The 19,907-nt window shown below is 42.4% G+C and overlaps 3 protein-coding genes across 5 annotated transcripts; 2 read left to right on the top strand and 1 right to left on the bottom strand.

Annotated features, from left to right (window-relative positions):
• Nucleotides 1-203: 203 nt before the first annotated feature.
• Nucleotides 204-5,654, top strand: LOC134070686 (archaemetzincin-2). 2 transcript variants are annotated; one of them, XM_062527103.1, is made up of 8 exons: nt 204-222; nt 1,846-1,894; nt 2,179-2,467; nt 2,618-2,791; nt 2,954-3,082; nt 3,420-3,583; nt 4,689-4,865; nt 5,277-5,654. In XM_062527103.1, the coding sequence occupies exons 3-8, from the start codon at nt 2,182-2,184 to the stop codon at nt 5,397-5,399; spliced, it is 1,053 nt and encodes a 350-aa protein (XP_062383087.1). In that variant the 5' UTR covers nt 204-222; nt 1,846-1,894; nt 2,179-2,181; the 3' UTR covers nt 5,400-5,654. The 2 variants fall into 2 exon arrangements, with proteins under 2 accessions (XP_062383087.1, XP_062383085.1); XM_062527101.1 differs by lacking the exon at nt 204-222 and adding an exon at nt 462-529.
• Nucleotides 5,607-12,070, bottom strand: LOC134070685 (monocarboxylate transporter 7). The gene is made up of 6 exons (XM_062527100.1): nt 11,833-12,070; nt 9,914-10,170; nt 9,575-9,718; nt 8,992-9,120; nt 7,974-8,780; nt 5,607-7,867 (listed from the first exon to the last, which is right to left on the bottom strand). The coding sequence occupies exons 2-6, from the start codon at nt 10,155-10,157 to the stop codon at nt 7,623-7,625; spliced, it is 1,569 nt and encodes a 522-aa protein (XP_062383084.1). The 5' UTR covers nt 10,158-10,170; nt 11,833-12,070; the 3' UTR covers nt 5,607-7,622.
• Nucleotides 10,496-19,255, top strand: arsg (arylsulfatase G). Of its 2 annotated transcripts, none has more exons than XM_062527098.1 (12): nt 10,496-10,600; nt 12,810-13,052; nt 13,490-13,677; nt 14,073-14,120; nt 14,432-14,543; nt 14,787-14,924; nt 16,595-16,782; nt 17,131-17,211; nt 17,324-17,432; nt 17,530-17,650; nt 17,808-17,898; nt 18,156-19,255. In XM_062527098.1, exons 2-12 carry the CDS (start codon nt 12,829-12,831, stop codon nt 18,437-18,439), a joined length of 1,584 nt encoding a protein of 527 aa, XP_062383082.1. In that variant the 5' UTR covers nt 10,496-10,600; nt 12,810-12,828; the 3' UTR covers nt 18,440-19,255. The 2 variants fall into 2 exon arrangements, with proteins under 2 accessions (XP_062383082.1, XP_062383083.1); XM_062527099.1 differs by having other exon boundaries at nt 10,513-10,529.
• Nucleotides 19,256-19,907: the final 652 nt, after the last annotated feature.

The following is a 19,907-nucleotide window of genomic DNA, read 5'->3' as shown; positions in this document are numbered from 1 at the left end:
TAAGCACCCCTCCACCCCCTGCTGGAACATTATGCCACACCTTTACCACCCCATGACTAAATCACTAGATCCGCCACTGTCCAGTATACAGATTTCAAGCGTGGTACATCAATGGTGAACGTGGAGAGGCGATGCACACGCCACACATCTGGAGTGAATGGAACGTGAGAGTAGCCTGAACTTTACAAACGGAAAACAAACAGGATCAACAGTCAGGACAATGTATGCGTGTCTACCTTTTGCTGTAAATACATTTCTGCATCTTTCCAACAGCATTTTTGACGTTTGCAGGTGTTGCTGCTTCTGTTTATCACAATAAGTTTTCAGTTTCGTCTTCCTCTCTCGTCGCTGATTGGCTGACATTGTTCATGTCGGAGAGAAACGGTATGAATAGGTTGTCAGACTAGATCATTGTGGGACCCTTCAAGGCTGTTATTTGAAGGATGATAGATTAGTCCCAGCGAAGTCCCAATGTCAATGTCAAGCACCATCAAAGTCTCGCAAATTCTACCAATTTTCGAGTATGCATGTGAGTATCCTCTGCGCGCTCGGAACGCACAGTCCTTTACGCACATTTATGGAGGATTAAAAATCTGTAGGCCTACTAAACAAGGCAGTTCATTAGGCATTTAACAGTGTTTACAGTGTCTTATTGTCACTATGTAAGGTAGCCTAAATGAAATATGGGCTCAGATAATTTTGTTAACTTTGAGCTCTACACCGCAATCGTGTACTGAAGGGTATTTAACCCCTTTTAATACCTCTTATAAGTTGTATCAATATTTTATAAGTATATTATGATCAAGTAATAATTATCTATCTATGCTTTACTAACAAAGTAATCAATAACCTAGGAATTGTATTATATATGGGCATTGTGACAGTGGTGCTGTCAGTGTTTTATCAAACCTAGGCGGGCAGGAGGCATAGTTTCACTGACGCACACCTGTGGCTTTCTGCACACCCAGTCTTTTCCATTGTGTGTATTCCGAATGCTAAGAAGAAAAAGACATGCCTCGTCTTTGAAGGATTTGGCTCGGCAGGACCCAGTTCTACCCAGAACGAATCCTCGAGGATTCTCGAGTTTGAGAAACAGCATAGATCTCCCTGAAGGAAGTTATAGATGGGCGGGGCCAGACTAGCGTAGGTTACTGGTATGAATACACAACTCTTCTGCAGGAGGGATGGGACGGGTGCGCATGGCTTAAGCACTCTCAGACTAATCAGAAAATTGTATGATGTGAAGAAGTAAAGCCCATTGTCTAGAAGCATACAGTTGACGTGCTTTGGTTTGGTCTATTGTAAACCTTCAATAACATTTAGGCTACACGTAAATATCAGTTAATCTAGTAGGCCTAAGCTAAGTGTGGATATGCTGAATATGAATATGAATGTAATTGTTAACATTACAATTTTTGGATGCACTACCTAATTGGATGGATGTCCTAAAATGCATTTTTCAGCGTTTACTGAAAAGTCTGTTGGAGTAGCCTACAGTGAGAAGAACTATTGAGAACTATTGAAATAGACACTCGTTAGTCTTCAACAAAACAGGATTAAGACGTATCATATTACCCCTTCAGGTAGCCTACCTATTTCACTTTGCAGAGGCGTAGGCCTACTGTAAAATAAAGTGGTTGCAGTCAGAGCAGGGCATGTCTAGTGGTTGCTAATTGGCGGTTCTAGCATCAAAACATATACGTCATCAACAAACGCGAGCGTCTGCGCTACCGCAGCGCAGTGAGAGGAAGTTCCCCGGGTGAAAAACATCTAACCAACATAAGACCAATCACCCGCACTTGTACTTTTGCAAAAAATCCGTAACAGTTTGTCGTTTTTACGCAGAAAAGGGTGGAGACTTCAGATTGGTTGGCGATGGTGACACCACGAGAAGGTAACCGACATGAATACAATTCTTCTAGCAATGTGCCCAGTCAAGTCGTTTTACGTGCATTAATTAAAGTAATTTCTTAGGTAGGACACGTTCTGTAGCCTATATGTATTCCGACTAGGTATGCAACTGTAGCGGGTTGTGATATTTGTTCAAATGAAACTGCATCACAATGTGTCTCAGTAGGCTATTACCATGTAGATCTCAGTTGTAAAATGTCTGATTGTACATGCGACGCAGGTGGGGTGATCATGATTTTTCTACTGCTGTAAAAATATGTGTCACAGGTGATGGAGGTCATTGAACAGCACCCTGTGGAAAAACTGCGCGCTGCGCTCGTCTCCAGCCGGCGCGACCTGGTTAAGCGGTATCAGCAGTACAGTGACGGAGAAAAGAAGGTTTTGGAGGACTGCCTTCGTCCGGACGGTGTTCTCTTTCAGCCCATCACCATCCACTCCGATTCAGACTGGATCCCTGAGCACCCGGAGGAATCAGAGGACTTCCAGAGCTTCTTTAGCAACCCGTATCGCAGCACCCCGTCCAAAGGTCACCATACAATTTACATACAGACCATTGGTGAGTCCTCTATAAAGTATTGGTCTTAATATTTAATATCTTAATATCTTAATTTGATATTGATGTATACCTATCAATGTGTAGGTCAGCATTAGCCCACAGAAGTTGTACATAGTATCTACAAAAATCTCTCTCTCTCTCACCTTACAGGATCCTTTGGTGAGGCTGCTGTGCACACAAACCTTTACGTGGAATGGTTGCGGCAGTATTGTGAGGCATTCTACCACGGACTGGTTGTGAAGACACTGCCACCTGTCACAGTGCAGTCCACGGGATGTACATTTAGGGTTAACAGCTACAGCAACAACCTGCAGCTCTATGCAGGTGAGCATCTTGACAGTGTAACCTACTTGTTGACACATGTGACAATGTACACCCATTTTGTGTTTTATTAGTTCTTTTATCAGTTCAAAGTCTTAGTGCCATATTTCCTTATGATAGCCTTATAGCGTTTTTAACTCTCTTCCTCTTCCTGTGTGTACCCAGGTGATTTGCTGAAGTTTCTGAAGAAGCGGAAACCTAAAGATGCTTTCTGTATAGTAGGCATAACCATGATCGACCTCTACCCTGAAGAGTCCTGGAACTTTGTCTTTGGACAGGCTTCCCTCACCAAAGGTATGCTAGAGGAACAGACACAGACAGGTGGTCTTTCTCTATCCTACTCTTCTTTAATTCCATAATCCCATTTATGATGGATTATTTCTATGGTCTAGTTGACATTGCATTTCAAGGTAGAGTTAACGATAATCTCCATCATGTGTGGGGTTGTCATGGCTCCATATTCTAAATTAGCCTGCCTCTTCCTCCTCCCTCCTCCCATCTCACTTAACTGAGTGTGTGGAAACACTCTGGCCTTAGCCTCTGACTTACCATGTATATGATGCCCCAGACTAGAATAATACATAAATTGTTGCTATATAGGCCACAATTGAGGATTTTTATCTTGCTACAGGAATGGGAGTTTTCAGTTTTGCCAGATATGATGATAACTTCTATCACCATGATTATGCTGGGCAACTGAAGACAGGCAGCAAACCAAAGCCGGGAGACTACAGTGTTTTCAACAATTACTATATTCCACCCATCACCAGTACTCTGCTCCTTAGGTCCTGTCAGGTAGGGATGTATCATGCATCATGAGCTAGTTTCCAGTCCCTCTTTGTATCAAATACATTCACAGCACTATACATATAAGTAATAAGCTACACAGCATATTCTGCTGTGTGTATTATGTGTGTAGGATGTTATCACACATTCCTAAATCTTGATTGTATTTTAACCCTAAGCCAATTCCCAAGTATGTACAGGTGGGTCTACAAAAATAATAATATTGTGTAAGAGTTACATTTTCCCCCTAGACTGGGTAAACCCAGCCCTATCTGCCAGTGATTTGATTTCGCCCTGTCGCTCAGGCTGGAAACCTCCACATTTTTCTATCTACTTCCTTTTATTTACATGTCTGCCGGGACCAATTACAAACTGGCTTATCAAGTGCACCTGGTTTGAAGGACTATCCAATTGCGTACAGTCATTTCAACTATGCCCACTGATCATACCATTTCCCAACCTAAAGCTCAATCAAGCTCAATTGAGCTTGATCTGGTGATAGGCTATTTCCCCCATCATTTATTTGAAAAAGCGAATCTTTCATATATTCTAGATTCATTGTCATAGATGTCAATGAGTGTCTGGACAAGTCAGCAGTCTTTCCTAAAATATTAAAGGCTCAGGAAATCGACATTTTTGTATTATATTGTCTTTATTTATAATATTTTGAGAAACTTTGTTTTCATGAGCTATAAGCTGTAATCATCAATATTAAAACAAAAAATGGTTGAAATATTTCACTTTATATGAAATTAATGTAGAATATATGAAAGATTCGCTTTTTTGAATAAATTAGGGAGATAAACTTTAAGACCTACCTAAGACCTTTTTAGTCCTACCTATATGTAATGTAGATACATTGTGCATATATTGTCATTAAATGCTTGTTACAGTAGGAATACGCCATCTTAAGAGCATTTGTGCTGATGGCATGAATAATGAATATTCAGGATTAAATTGCAACATCTATCCCACACGATTGCTAATAATTGATTGACTCAGTTTTTTCAGAAGAAGTTAGATATGTGTGTGTGTGTGTGTGTGTGTGTGTGTGTGTGTGTGTGTGTGTGTGTGTTTGTGCTGATATTCATTTGCCCATGTTTGCCTGTTTGAGGTTGTGAGCCATGAGGTCGGGCACATGTTTGGCCTGCAGCACTGCCAGTGGCTCCACTGTGTCATGCAGGGCTCCAACCACTTGGAGGAGTCAGATCGCCAGCCTCTCACCCTCTGCCCCGTCTGCCTGCGCAAGCTCCAGTCCAGCATCGGCTTCAAAATAGCCGACAGGTACAAGGTACGCGTGTAGCGCTCGAGTAAACATACTCCGTACTCGTTTGTTTGGGAGACTGGTCTCACAGTAGCAAATGTCCCTTTGTGTGGTAGATACTCAATTTAATTTAGTCATAAGACAATGATAGACATAATGCTCTGTTGTACAGTATTTACTTTCACTGAATATGCATACATCCACTATTGTTTTAACTGGGAGCATCTGCCTCCCAGAGGTTCCATCATAAGAGACGAATGTATGATCAGCACCTCAGTGAGTGATTGCAAAAACTCCAGTTGTGTTTTTAAAAACCAGCGATTGCAAAACCTCCTGGTTACGGAATGTTTACAACTGCACAGAAATGATTAGATTGTTAGCCGTGAGGTTCTTTTTGGTAAACATGGACTTTTTTCTCTCTTCACGTGATCACCCCAGGCCCTGCTGCAGTGGGTTCATGATGACGGCGGCAGCGCTGGTGTGCAGGCGGTCAAGCCAACAGAGGCTTTCCAGGAGTACAAGCAGTGGCTTCAGAGGTGTCTGGCCGTGATGGAAGAGTAAACCAAAAATATACAGTCGGGGACTGCTTCCTGTCTGGTTGGTGCGCCCAATAAGGTCCTCGAAAACTTTGCACAAATGTGAATGTGGCTTGTATGACAGACCTTTATTTTGTTCTGTATGAAGTGAGAATGTAATGTACAGTTTTGATGAGTAACTAAGACAAAGAATTAAGACAAAGAATGATCATATCAATGGTAAGACAAGGAATGATCATATTATTTTTTTATTCATGGAATAAAATCTTATAAAAAATCACATGCAACTCTTCCATACTTAAGAGCCTAGGAAGAATCTTCAATATTTTGAACCAACAAACAACAATGCTCTTATCCAAAGCAAAACAGTAAAGTAATCCAGTGCTTCCAAAGCTCTCAGATACCCTGTTTATACCTGGTCAGTCAGGTAACAGCATGATCACGGTAACAGTCTTGACATTTTGTCTGTGCCATTGATGAAAGATTGGCCATACACCATACTTCTGGCTCAGGAGCAGGTAACAAAATATGTAACAATATACTTTTATTATCTCTTTTATATATATTTTGTTACAAGGTGCAAAACCAGTGGCAACTGTTGATGTTAATGCTAAACAGAGTAAACATCTTGACATATCAAAATGGACCAAAGATGGCTGCCACGAGCCAATTAGGAAATGTTCATTAGCGAAACATCCAATTTATGAGGTGTTATACCTCTAAGATATCCCTGGACTTCGAAGTAAGTTGAAATCACAATATAATTTGAGCAGAAGACACCCCATGGGACCACGAAGCACTGCACTGTTTAAACAGTACACTAGATTGCTGTACGGCAGCTTCTGCCTTTAACTTTGGTGAAGTAACATTTTTCGAGTTCAAGACACACTGAAAGAGTTCCTGGCTTAATTCCCATCAAAGGAAAACAGACTGATTAATCACAGTTCACAGGATCAGTCACAGTGTTCTCTAATGAGGCCGTTGGCATGAGGTATAAGAAGCTTTCAGCAGTTAGTAATCATAGTACTAGTGTGGCTTTAGCAAGCATTCCATTCACAGTGGAAATCACAGGTATTGGTCGGAGAGATTGAAGGCATCTCACTTGTTCAGAAAGAATTTGATTAGGCAATTTATCTGGAATTCCCGAATCAAACTCCTGCTACAAACTTTGCATGGTAATACAATCACTAATAGACCCCTTCAGTGTTTGTAAACATGCAGAGCGTTGGTTGTGTGCACGTGCAGGGAAATGGTGCAGCTAATTGACCGGCATGTTGAGCTGTCGAGGGACGACCGCGAACCGGATCTTAATAAATGAATCTTAGCTAATGACAATTGTCTGTCAAATCCTGAGCTTGATAACAGAATGGGTAGACGTTAGCAAGTGACCAGAGATTCATTGGCCCGCCATATATGGCTGTCTGGTTGACAAGCCCAGTGTGTATACATGCCAAAAAGTAGTAGTAGTTTTGTTAATGTTTCCTTAATGTTTCAATCAACTCACACACACCCACACACACACAATTTAATGGGATGGAAAGCTGTGATATGCGCACACATCTTTCTTGTGACGTGAACCATGAAGGGGTCAATTAGACTACATAAAACTGTAAGTATTTGTCCATGCATAGACTTAAGGATTGAGTGTCCAAATACTGACTTAGTGTCCAGCATTGACTGTGTACAACAGAGTGTAAATGCAATTGATGACACATTCATCAAGCCTGACAAGACAGTCAGAATCTTAATGCCTTCATAATCATCTTAAAATAATGTCCATATATTATAGATCTTAAGGTAGTTTCTTCATGTTAACATTGGTCCAAAAACCTTCCAAAATATTCGAAAATGACGTGTCACAGACAGTAAATTAATCGTAAACTGTAACAAAAAATACTGGTATGCACATCTAAATTATTTTACTCATTTTCCTTTTTTGCAAAGAGGATCTTGGACCATATTTGACCTCTTTAAAAAAAAACTCCCTTAAAACATGTAGAAAAATACATTACAATCCCCCCCAACAAATGCAGTGCCCTAAAGTGCGCTATTTGATCAAGCATCATTGAGTCTGGTGAGATCTGTCATTGCATCACTGTACTGTTCTATTGAGTTTTCACAATCAAGTGATTATGTTCTACTGTATAACCTCCCCCTATGATTAAGTATGAAAAGGCAGCTAGACAGAAAAGGCAGCCTATGTGTAACAAAAACATTTTCACCTGATGATGTCCAAAGCACTGTCTGATCAGTGGTCATTTGGATTGGTGTCCGGGCTAACGTCCTCTTCAACAAAGTCTTCTGGTGAGCTCTCTTTTACTGAGGTATCTCTCTCATCTGGACTGTTCTCTGACTCTTGAGTGGTTTTCTTCCAGCAGAGCTTGCCCATCTTAGCTGGTCGTACCATTGCCAGAAATATGGCTCCCAGCGCCATACCCGCAGCGCAGGAGTAGAATGCAGCACCGTAATTGTCCGTAATGTCCACCAAAACACCTGCGACACAAAATGGAAAACCAATGAAAAAACAGGATTTCAATTCATATTCAACAAATGAATATTCCCCGCTGAATATATCTATAGAGTTTCTGTTGATGCCTACCTCCCAAAGGTGGCCCGGCAAGGCCGGCAAAACTCTGAATGAAGACGTAGACGCCGACGGCCAGTGGCATCCTCTCGATGCCCACCACGTCGTCCTCGGCCAGCATGGGGATGTGGGTGGAGGCCACGTTGCCCAGCAGGAAGCCGTAGAACACGCAGCACACGGCCACGCCCCAGAAGCCGCCGCCCACCAGCGTGAAGGCCACCAGCACCAGGCACAGGAGCAGCACGCACGCCAGCAGCACGTAGATCTTGCGCAGGCGCCGCCAGCTCATGATCCAGCCGATGGAGAGGCGCCCGAAGATCTCGGCCACCGCCATGACGGAGAGCGAGTACGCCGCCTTGTCCCGGTCCACGCCGCGGCTGACGCTCAGCTCCACCACGTAGAGCTGCGGCGCGAAGAAGCCGAGCGTGGCGAAGAGGCCGAACGCGGAGTAGCACAGGAAGCTTCCGTCCTTCAGCACAGAGAGATCCAGGAGCTTGCGTCTCGCTGGCTTATCGCTGGGTTTCGGGGAAAGGGCCTTCTGCTCTTCCTTCTCTGTCACCTGGACTCCCACCTCAGGGTCTTCTAGTGACTGAACGCCAGAATCCCCTGAGGTGGCAGACCCATGGAGTTGTTCTGTGTTTATAGTCTGTTTGGCCTCTTGCTGTGTGGACTTCAACTTTTCCTTGCTGCTCTCATCTGAAGGTGAGGGCTTAATCACTATGGGCCGAAGGAGGACCCCGCATATGATAATTAAACCTTGAAGAAGTCCAATGACAACCATTGTGTACCTCCAACCAATTTGGTCTTTGATTGCTGAAAATGCTACAAAAATAAGACATTAACATGGTTTAAGGACGGTTGATATATGACTCACCAAACCCATTGCAAACACATTAATAATGGTTAACACCATCAACGGGAATATATTATTTATCTACACAGATACACATATGTCTCACGTGCTGTCTAGAATAATGGAATAGAAAAGCTGTTCACTGAACATAGAATGGCATGTTCAATCAGTGTTCCTTACCTGGAGCAAAAGCAAATATGGCAATTGACTCCCCTGTGGAAGCCATGGAGGTCACGATGGAACGACGCTTACAGAAGTACTGGGAGAGGATGGTGACGGTGGGGAGGAAGGTGAGACAGTAGCCCAGTCCTGAGCAGAGGAGACATGGGGAGAACCTATCAAATTAGGGCTTTCCAAGGTCCATGTGGTAGCCATGACTAATATCTCCATGCCATACTTCAAGTTCTTAAAAACAAAAACTACAGCGCAAGCACGGATTTGAAGATGAAGAAAATACTGTGGAATCTGTTTATGTAGTTCAGTCAAAGACTTCCTTTTTCCTACAGTACTCTAAAGTCACTAAGTGCCTTAGCTATGACAGAAAAAGTTGTTCTGATAGACTCAAGACCAAGATAAACTAATTTCTCTGTTTCCTGAGGCGTAGTTAAGATTCTGAAAGCATATACAGGAATAATAAATGTAATGCAATAGGAAAATAGATTCTGAACAACCACTGCTGACTTCATTGAAATGGCAAAAATGCTTTGAGATCCATCACATGACCTATGTAATAATGTGTATATTATATGCACTGTATGTTTACCTGCTATAACCCCAAGAGTGATGTACATCTGATTTACCGAAGTGGTAAAAGCTGTTGCGATCATTCCTAAAGAGATTAGGAATCCTCCGACCATCACAACAGGCTGGAAGCCAAAGCGGTTGCTCAGCAAAGTTGACAGTGGGGCTAGACAGGGATGGACACATACAGAGACAAGACTATGAAATTGATCAATATTTATAACCAAAGTAAAGTTCTTATTTTGTACCAATACCATATTGATGATTATATATATATAGTATAAATATATATATATATATATATATATATATATATATATATATATATACACACATATATATAAAGACATATCTTGCCTACCTGTGAATGTCATGACAAACACACAGATGGAGAGAATCCATGATATGCGGCTGTTGCTCTCGTTAAATTCAACCATAAGATCATTCAAGAAGATCCCAAAGGTCTTTATGACTCCATAGGTGAACGCCTCGACTACAAAGAAGGCCACTGCCACCACCCAGCCCCAGCCACCATCTGGAACCTCGGTGTAAACATTGGGTCCTAGGCACCTCTTGATGCAGGTCAACCATTTTCTCATATCCATAGACAAGGCTCTTCTGTTAAAACAACAAAAAAACAGATTATGTGGTTGTTTAAATAAATCTCAGAATCTTTGGAATTGTATTTCTAATTAAATTGTACTTCATTAGATTGTGTAAATAGATTGTGTATGTTTTAATCCATTCATTAATTGAGCGAATACACAAAACTTTACTCTGAAAAGTAAAAAAAAAAACTGATGTGTGCTTGTTCCACTAAAACAACATTTCGTCACACTGTGTGCTTCAGAGTTTCACATGTTCCCTCTGAGAAGGAAAACATATGTGTTTACTTTCCACCTCTCTGTCTATCCACTCGCACTCAGATCACGTGGGTGGCGGAAGCGCGCAGGCTAGAGTACCCGATTGGCCAAATGGTGAGCAACCATGACTTTGTTCAAGACAGCGTTTGGAGTTTTCGGATTGCAGACGCTGAATTTTAATCAATGTAAGCTATTTAAACGATCTGCGCTTCGTGAAAGTCAGCTACAAGGGAAAGTCGACACTGTGTAATTATTGATGGGCTATATCTAGCGTAGTTCTGAAGACTGCGAAAGAAAAAGTTATTGGCTAACAGTGGGGGTTGGAAAAAATACGCAACATCAGGCGCGCATGTGAATTGACGGAAATCGCTTACTAGCGGCTGTTTCAAAATAGACAAAACTGAAAATTGGCAAAACTGAGACACACTGTAACTTCTATAGGTTATTATAATCGAACACAGAGTTGTTTCACAGACCGTACCTCGTGGGGGAAATTCAGTCCAATTCTAATTAGGCTACACACTCGTTATTGAATCAGTTAAATGGATTATAGGCTTTTTCTAAAACTGAAATTATCATAGGTTAACAGTTACAAGTAGGAGGTAGCGCGGCTTCCTTTTAGAGTAGACCTACCTGTCAGTCAGGCCAGTAAATTAGGCTTCTGGCCATAGCGCGTAGACAAGTATACAGTCTACGGAAGAAGGAAAGGCTTACAAAGAAAGATCTAACCACCCATATGGGTTTGGAGGTACACGTGGTGTGACATAGGGAGTGACACGGTAGCCTAGATGTCATTTCACTTCGTTGACGGCCGCTGGGTAAAACCAAGGCTGAAGGCTATGTAGCCTATAGCCTACGTTATCGGCATATGGTTAACATGAATATAGAAATCAGAATCCGGACTGATGGTTTGATGTAACAGGCTGTGATTTCATCTTGGAAATCGAATAAAGACTGTGCTTGAAGGAATCGGTCAGGCCGGTTTAACCGGGCGAGTCTCTAGTGGATCAAGATGCAAGAGAAGTTCAGACGGCAAATTAAACGGACACTTTTGTGTAACCCGCTACAAGATCTCTTAATTCCAATCACATTGTCCCGCCTGGTTGTGGTAGCCTATCCTTAGTTTTCGAACGGTTTTTGCGTTTCCCTTAAGTGAGGAAAAAATCTTCACACGTGTCCATATCCTTTGTGTCCACTTCCCTGAAAGTAGCCTAACCACAAATGAAATGGTAGCAACAAAGTGCCGTTAACACCCACATTAACAAAATCCTATTGACCAATAGTTCTTACCAAGTTAGTCGGCTACTTTGCATCGCTGCATCACAATAACGCAGTAGGCTACGACCATGAGGAGCTCCAGATTTAAATGTAGACTTTTGGATTGGTCACTTAAACAAGAAATATTCTCAGACCTTACCTTTGTCTTCATATAAAAAGGCAAGATCTCCTCGTCTCCCTCAGTTCTTTCTGTGTACAGAGTTCATATGCTAAGCCTGGGTTTAATGTCTACGAGGTAGTCCCAGTGTATGTGTGAGTAGTGTTGTACCGACGTTTAGTGGGAGGGTTTAGCTGGTTGGAAGTTGAGGGTTGGGTTGCAGGAAAGGCTGTTTAAAAGGTCATATGGGCTGCCCCCCCTTTGGCTGAAAGTGGAATCCCAGGCTGCTATGAAGACTTGTGTTCTGCCTGCTCAGGCACTGTATGACTGATTGTGTGTGTGTGTGTGTGTGTGTGTGTATGTGTGTGTGTGTGTGTGTGTGTGTGTGTGTGTGTGTGTGTGTGTGTGTGTGTGTGTGTGTGTCTGCGTGTGTGTGTGTGTGAGTGAGGGGTTGTGTGTGGTGCAAGGCTGTGAGTATATTATGTAACAGGCAGGGCTGCTGCAGTGTTGGGAGGTTCTGTATTGATGTCTCCATAGTGAAGAGCAGAAGAGGAGGAGATACCTCACCAACATCACCTTTCCTCTGTGTTTTTATTATAGTTGTTTATTTATTTTCATAGTACATGGCAAAATTTTAGCTCAATTGAGTCATTACTAAAGTCAATAAATTCAGTTTTTTGTTTTAGTTCATAGTTTGTTATAATGCAGTAACAATCAATGTAAATACAACTAAGCTCCCTATGCTACAGCGGGAGTGAGCTACAAACCAAGGACCTGCCACTGTGATGAATTATGTATGCTCTCAGTCAGCTGTTCTTAAAGCGAAGGGCACCTTCTCTTTGACCCAGTCACTAACCACAAGGAATAGAGTCCATGATAAATTGATGTCAACTCTGGAATTGCTAGGGCAATTTTTAAGTTAAATTTTTTTTTTAAGTGTTTGAGTCTTTTTACAGTGTTTTCAGTGTTTTTGAAATTTTATGAATAAATCTACAATTTTCCTTGTCACCATTTTACAGGACCCCCCTGCAGTGCTGAATGGCTGCTGTGAGTATCGGTATTATCATGCTGGTCAGTGCACTGCTGTCGGGGGTAGTCTACCATCATGTCTCCCAGCAAGATACGACCCGCACTGGAGAGAGGCCCAACTTCATCGTGATCCTGGCAGATGACATGGGCTGGGGAGACCTGGGGGCAAACCAGGCTGGAGAGAAGCCCAGTTACACACCTCATCTGGACCAGCTGGCACTGGAGGGGAAAAGGTGCAGCACGTCTCAAAAATAGATACGATTTTTCCTTTCTTTCAAAGAGATTATAACATATAATATTTTGTGTTTGCACCCCCCCCCCCCCCAAAAAAAAAAATCACAGAGTGACATGGCAGTAAAAGGAGTAGGGGGAGCAATACACATGATTTACCTTATTAGAGAGCTATCAACCATGAAGGTATAAAGAAGATGACAGGACAGGAGACAGGAGATCAAGAAAATCACTTCTTGTTTCATATTGTGAATTGGACCGCCATGCCACAGAGATTACTTACTAGTGTCAAATGTGGACTATAAGGAATCGCTAAATCACCTTTGAGTTAAAATGTCCCAATTGCGTTGCTTGCTTTACTCTTTTTCTGGCTTTTGTGTTTTCTGTTTTGTGTCGGTAGTTGGACGGAATTGTTAATGATGGTGCTCTTTCTGTGAAGGTTCACTGATTTCCACTCCCCTGCCTCCACCTGCTCTCCGTCCAGAGCTTCGCTGCTGACCGGTCGGTACAGCCTGCGTAACGGGGTCACTCATAACTTTGCGGTGCAGTCCGTTAGCGGTCTGCCTCTGAATGAGTCCACGTTTGCTGAACTTCTGCAGGACGCTGGCTACTTCACAGCCATGATTGGTGAGGAGACTCATGTCTTTGATGTTTGAAGCATTTGAGAGTTTGTCATAAGAAGAGGCATTGTATACACTGTGCTCGGATCATTCAAGCCCAGTCAGCTTATTCCCTCCAAGCTTGCTGAGATGAAACTCAGGATACTGATGTGTATCAGGGAATATCTGTTATTTGACACATGATGGCTTCCACTTGTCATTGTCTGTGCTGGTAATTATGTTGAAAGTATAAACTAGAGAAAAGGTTGGACAGGTTCATCAAGACATTTTACTATGAGGTCAAACAAACCATTCTATTTATCAATTTTTTATCTGATAAAAGAGAGCCAAGGTGAGTTGTATGTCCATTGACTAGTTGTAGAAACATTTTCTGAATCATTTGACATGTTATAATTTCCACAGGAAAATGGCATCTTGGGCACAACGGTCCTTATCATCCTGTTAATAGAGGTACTATGCATATACTGTATACTGTACATCAGGCGAAGGAACTGACAATTTCACTGCATTCATTACTTTAGTAATCACATGTGACAAATAAACCTCCTTGTGTCCTTGTATACATAGCAAAGAATATATCATGCATTGAAAGTCAAATAATTGTAATGTGAACTGATGAAATGATGTCATAATTTCTCTCTTTTCTCTTCTCTTCTCTTCTCTTCTCTTCTCTTCTCTTCTCTTCTCTTCTCTTCTCTCTCTCCATGTGAACTGATGCAATCACTCCTTCTGTCTGTTGTGTTGCTATCTGTGATCTGTAGGATTTGACTACTACCTAGGAATTCCTTACAGCAATGACATGGGCTGTACTGACACGCCTGGTTTCGACCTTCCTGCCTGTCCTCCATGTCAAGGAGGCTCCCAACAGAGCAGGTATTCACTGGACACACACACAGGCATTCTTACATGAGTGCAAGACCGCAGATAGCTTTACACAGTCCACAGTGTCACACTGACAAGCTAACAGAGAACGAGTCTGCAAGTAGATAACGGAAAATAAACAATCCAAAGTTGCACTTGATACTGAGAATCCCTCCTGTTTTCAGCTGTGTTGTTACTGGACAAGTTCTAGAACACTAGATAGAATGTGCCGTGAGTGACCCCCTCTTCCCCCAGCGAGAGAGGCCGTGGATGTTACACAGACGTGGCGCTGCCTCTCTATGAGAACCAGAGTATCATAGAGCAGCCGCTGGACTTGTGGAGCCTGACTGAAAAGTACACCTCTGCCGCAGTCAGGATCCTCCACAGTGCAAGGTACTGTCTCCCACCTCTGCGCATCTGTCACAACACAGGCTGATAAAGTCCATAATCTTCCTTTCAGGCCTGCAGCTTACATGTCAGGGCCAAGGTTTTTGCAATAACAAAGACATGGCTTCAGAATCCAAGGAGGATGCAACTCCAGTACAATATTGCATTGGATGTCCAAATGAGAGCTCACAGGTTGACATAGTGTTTATAATACGTAACCACTTTCCATGAATATGTGAGAACGAGAATCCGTTACATTGAACAGAGCCCTTCTTTGAATTCTGAAAGTAGGCCACTATTGACATAATATATTGTTTCAGGGACTGCATACTTAATAATACTTAATGATTTAGTATATGATCAGTATATTTTACATGTATATATTAGTCCACATAGTACCCGGTATTAGTATTGGTATAGATTAGTATAGTTGTTACAACATTTGCCTATTATGCATGTTGTATTATAAATCATGCATTTTTAGGTTTAGTGGCATTGGGCATGCATGTGCAATAAGAAGCACGAATAATTATACCTTAATTATTTTTGTACTTCATGATATCATGACATTGTTGGCGACTCCCACACTCCTCCACTCTAGGGCTCTTGGTATGAAGTTGGGCCAATAAGCACCACTGAGGACTAAATATCAATACAGTGTTGCCACTTTGCTCAATGACAATCACTTCATACAGCCAACAAAATGGACAACAGTTACACTTGACAATCAGTTACTGGGTTATTTCAGTCATTAACATTATAATCACATCTTGCTGTGTCCCTACAGTTGCTAAATAAAAAGTGAGACAACTCAACAAACATAAAAACAGCTGAGGAATGCATATCTGAAATGCAAGCTGAAATCTGCAATCATGTGTATCATGTTAATTGGATCTAGGTGTCAGCAAACGGATGCACTGTTGTGATCAGCATGGTAAAAAAATAAGCTATAGAGTAGTTTTATTATCGAATGACATTGCAACAACTTGCTGCAACAATTTGCCCTCCAACAAGTTTCCAGAACTAAGCAACTTTGTTGTCATAGAGCGGTGTTTGCAGTCAAATACCAGTGCCCTGAATATAGGTTAGTCCATTTTATCCTTAAGGCTCTTATCAGATCTCAGAGGCATGCACTTTGGTCTGTCAATATGTGGGGTCTGGTCATTAAACGAGGCTGGGATGTTGACCAATGGTTTGGCTGTAGTCTGATCTGAGGTGAACCCGGCCACAGGCCACACTCTGATTTTCTCGGCTGAGCCCAGAGCCCGGGTCTTTTGTAGGGTATGTTTACAGGCTTGTCAGTATCTCTCCTTTCACTCTGCAGCTGTCCTAGGGATAAGTCCTACGCGCTATCAGGTCTCGTGACGGCTAGTGCTGAGGCTGCCAAACTACACAGAGGCTCATCACACCTTTCCTTTTTTCCCCCTATAGGACACCACATGTCTTATCTCCGGTTGTTGGAACGTTCTGTTTTGGTTTGGTTTGTTTTGACTGTTGTCTCTGTGCCCTTGCTAGTGGCTCCAGGGTTAACTTCACGGACGGCATTGCATACACACGTCATCGGCGTTACAAAGAGTCACAAATGGGAGCCACCAATTAACAGGTGATGTGGATGTCTGTTGTTGATCAGCTTTTAAAAATGCCACTTGGTGACATTCCATGCTCCTATTATACAGGGAGAGGAAGCAGCCATTCCTGTTGTATGTGGCACTCGCTCACATGCACGTGCCACTGGCTCACGGAGGGGTGGCCGAGGGGGAAGGAGTGTACGCAGCCACCCTCCGGGAGATGGACTGCCTGGTGGGTGCAATCAAGGCCACATCGGATCTCCTTGACAAGGGAAACAGTCTCATACTGTTCACTGGTATGTGTGTGGATAATTTATGCAGGCCATTCATTGTTTCTGTCATGCACACTATACACCTGGGGGCCAATGTAGGGTTATGTGCGGTAGGTATCTGTCTGTGCTGCTATGGCATGACTGATATTAAGGTGCCAAAACACTTTCAGGCTGCCCTTAAAGTGATAGAGACAACGTTGGTTTGCCTCTGTTTCTGTCTTTGAATCTTTAACACTCCCATAGTATTAGACCGAGAGTGCCAACAGACACCCATATTCTTAATTGTCATTTTGGACTTACATAGGCATATTCAAAAACATAAAAAAAACTAGTAAGAGATCAATAATGTGTGAATAATGTGTCTCTTTTCAGGAGATAATGGTCCTTGGGAGCAGAAGTGTCAGTTTGCCGGGAGTGTTGGGCCTTTTCTGGGGAAGTGGCAGACAAGCCGAGGTGATGAAGCATTCTCCATATCTTCAGATTAAGTAAGGTTTTTGGATCTTTGCTTTGTAAACAAGTGTTTTGAACAGTAATGAACTGTGTGTTGTCCATCCACTCTCTCCAGGCGGAGGCTCGGCCAAAAGAACAACATGGGAGGGGGGCCATCGTGAACCCACGGTGGCCTACTGGCCTGGAAAGATTCCAGCCAACACTACAAGTGGTGCCCTGCTGAGGTACTGAGGAGACATAAGAGTTTACATGCAGACTGTAAGTGGAAGGTTGATGTGAGTGTTTATGTGTCTGTGGTCTGTTGTGTCTGTGGTCTGTCAGTGGTCTGGACATTTTCCCCACCCTCCTTTCACTCGCTGGTGTAGATCCACCAAAAGACAGGAAAATTGACGGCATCGATATGACGGACATTCTGCTGGGAAAGACAGACACAGGTCGAAAGGTAGGGTTGATGTGCGTCAGAATCAAAGTCCACACTTGTCATTTATCTGTCTTTCATTAAAAGAGAAAGTGATTTTTCCCTGCACTGTATAAACATCTGTTTTCTTATGCTGTAATGCTATAGCCTGCCTTACACTTGATATCCCTGCTGTCCGCAGAATCTCCTTCACCCAAATAGTGGTGCTGCAGGTATCTATGGGGACCTGCAAACAGTTCGTGTGGGCTCTCACAAAGCCTTCTATCTGACAGGTGAGTTCCAAGCTACTCACCTTCCCAATGGTCTTCTCTTATAGTGTACATGTACACACTGTATACTTCCCATTTTAAATAAATTCTCATCAAACTTATTTGACTAATGAAGCTGTAAATTAGCGAATAAACGTTCTTGTCATGTTTTGTTCTTCAGTGTGATTTAAATTATGATATTGTTACTGTTAGGGATTCTCGGTATGTATGTAGCCTATTCCATATGTTAAAGAGTATCAACATACTTCGTACCTCACCAGGTGCTGCTACAGCTTGTGGTGGAGGCGGTGGTCAGGCACAGCTTCATGACCCGCCGCTCATCTTCGACCTGTCCCGTGACCCGGAGGAGCGCTCCCCTTTGGACCCGCGGAGTGAGGAGTACCAGGCGGCCCTGCAGGCCGTGCAGAGGGAGAGGGAGGCGCTGCTGTGGGACATCGCCAACGATAACGTCTCCGCCGCCGACTACGCCACGAAGCTGGCAGCCGAACCCTGCTGCAATCATGCGTTACCGGCCTGCCGATGCAAGCCGCTTGCGCTCAGCTGAGAGGCTCAATGTGCAGGACTGTTCAAACACAAATTCAAACTGGATTTGTACTGCACTGGTGTTCGTCTCAAAGAGTGTGTCCCAGCTTATGGAGGGCGTAATGTTGAGGGGAATGTAAAGTGGCAAGGGAACAAGTCTTTTGTTGTTTTTTGTTTGTCATTTTTGTTACATTTCATTCCATATTTTCTTTGTTTATGCTGAAATCATATGGAGCCCCCTTCAGGTGATTTTTTGCAATGAGCTCTTTTCATGTTCCCTCATAATACTTTGCTTTGCATAATACATTACTTTGCAATATGTTTGCTTTAAGTAAGCTCTTTATTTGTCATTGTAACAAGTACAACGAAATTGACCTCTCAATACTTTTGTATTGAGCCCCCCTAAGGGTCATGGTAGTGATTGTCTGAGCTGCTTTTGTGTTCTCTCACAGTATACACACTACAAGTATTACCTTGCAGTATTTTCACGAAGTAATGCAAAAACATTGGCAAGGGAATGCAAAACAACTGACGAGGTAGAGCAGTAACATACAAAAAAATGTCTTCATCATCAGTTTGTGGGGATACTGTACTTTACCATTAGCAAAAAACAACAACAACATATATTCTCTATGCAAGATTATGAAAAAGGACTGCAAAAGTATTGTGAAGAATTGTAAGTGATGCCAAATGCTAAGAAACTCAAAAGCAGCTGAAAATCGTCACCACCATGACCCTGAGTAGGCTCCACAGTTTGTATCCTCTTAATGTTTTCTACTTGTATAGAAAAAGTATAAATATTGTCAATATTAAATAAATGATAACATGTTATAATGTAGACATATCTATTTTTATGGGCCAGAATCGGATACATGCGAGTCAGAATCCTATTTCAGTACTTTTACTTAAAACATATGTTAAATGAAAGTGCAAGAGATGGTTTGTTGTGAGGGAAGTGTATGAACTGATGTTATCCCTGTGAGGTCATTAATGATTGCCTGTGGAGGGCCAAGGGTAACAAGGGGATCAGAAAGACATCTGGTATTGTGAAACTAAACAACCATCAAGTTTTCCCACGACCTGACTACTGAATATCCACACATAGGTGCCAAGCCTAAAGAGGATTTAAAGAACCTTGTAATAGAAGAGGCTGTTCTCTTGCAGTAAAGAAGTGGCTGTGCAGTCATTCCTTCATACAGTTTAATTATAACCACCTTCACATACTTTTTAAACATGTTTCTCTGCAGAGACTTTAGGATCCCTTAAGTTAACCGTTGAATTGCAGTTGATCCCTTACTGTAGTTGAATACTGTAATTATTTGTGGTAAGTGGTGCTTGCATAATGGCTTATGGTGTGGCCTACCAAACTTACACTCGTCTCCACCCTGTGGTCAAGCCCTGCTAGATCCCCCTTAGCTATTGCTCTCTAAGGTAATACTTTCAAGCTGACTAAACATTTGGATTGCCATAATGACAATAAACTCTGTAAT

Source organism: Sardina pilchardus, chromosome 22 (assembly GCF_963854185.1).
Source record: "Sardina pilchardus chromosome 22, fSarPil1.1, whole genome shotgun sequence".
Taxonomy (NCBI): domain Eukaryota; kingdom Metazoa; phylum Chordata; class Actinopteri; order Clupeiformes; family Clupeidae; genus Sardina; species Sardina pilchardus.
This window is presented reverse-complemented; position numbering and strand designations above follow the sequence as displayed.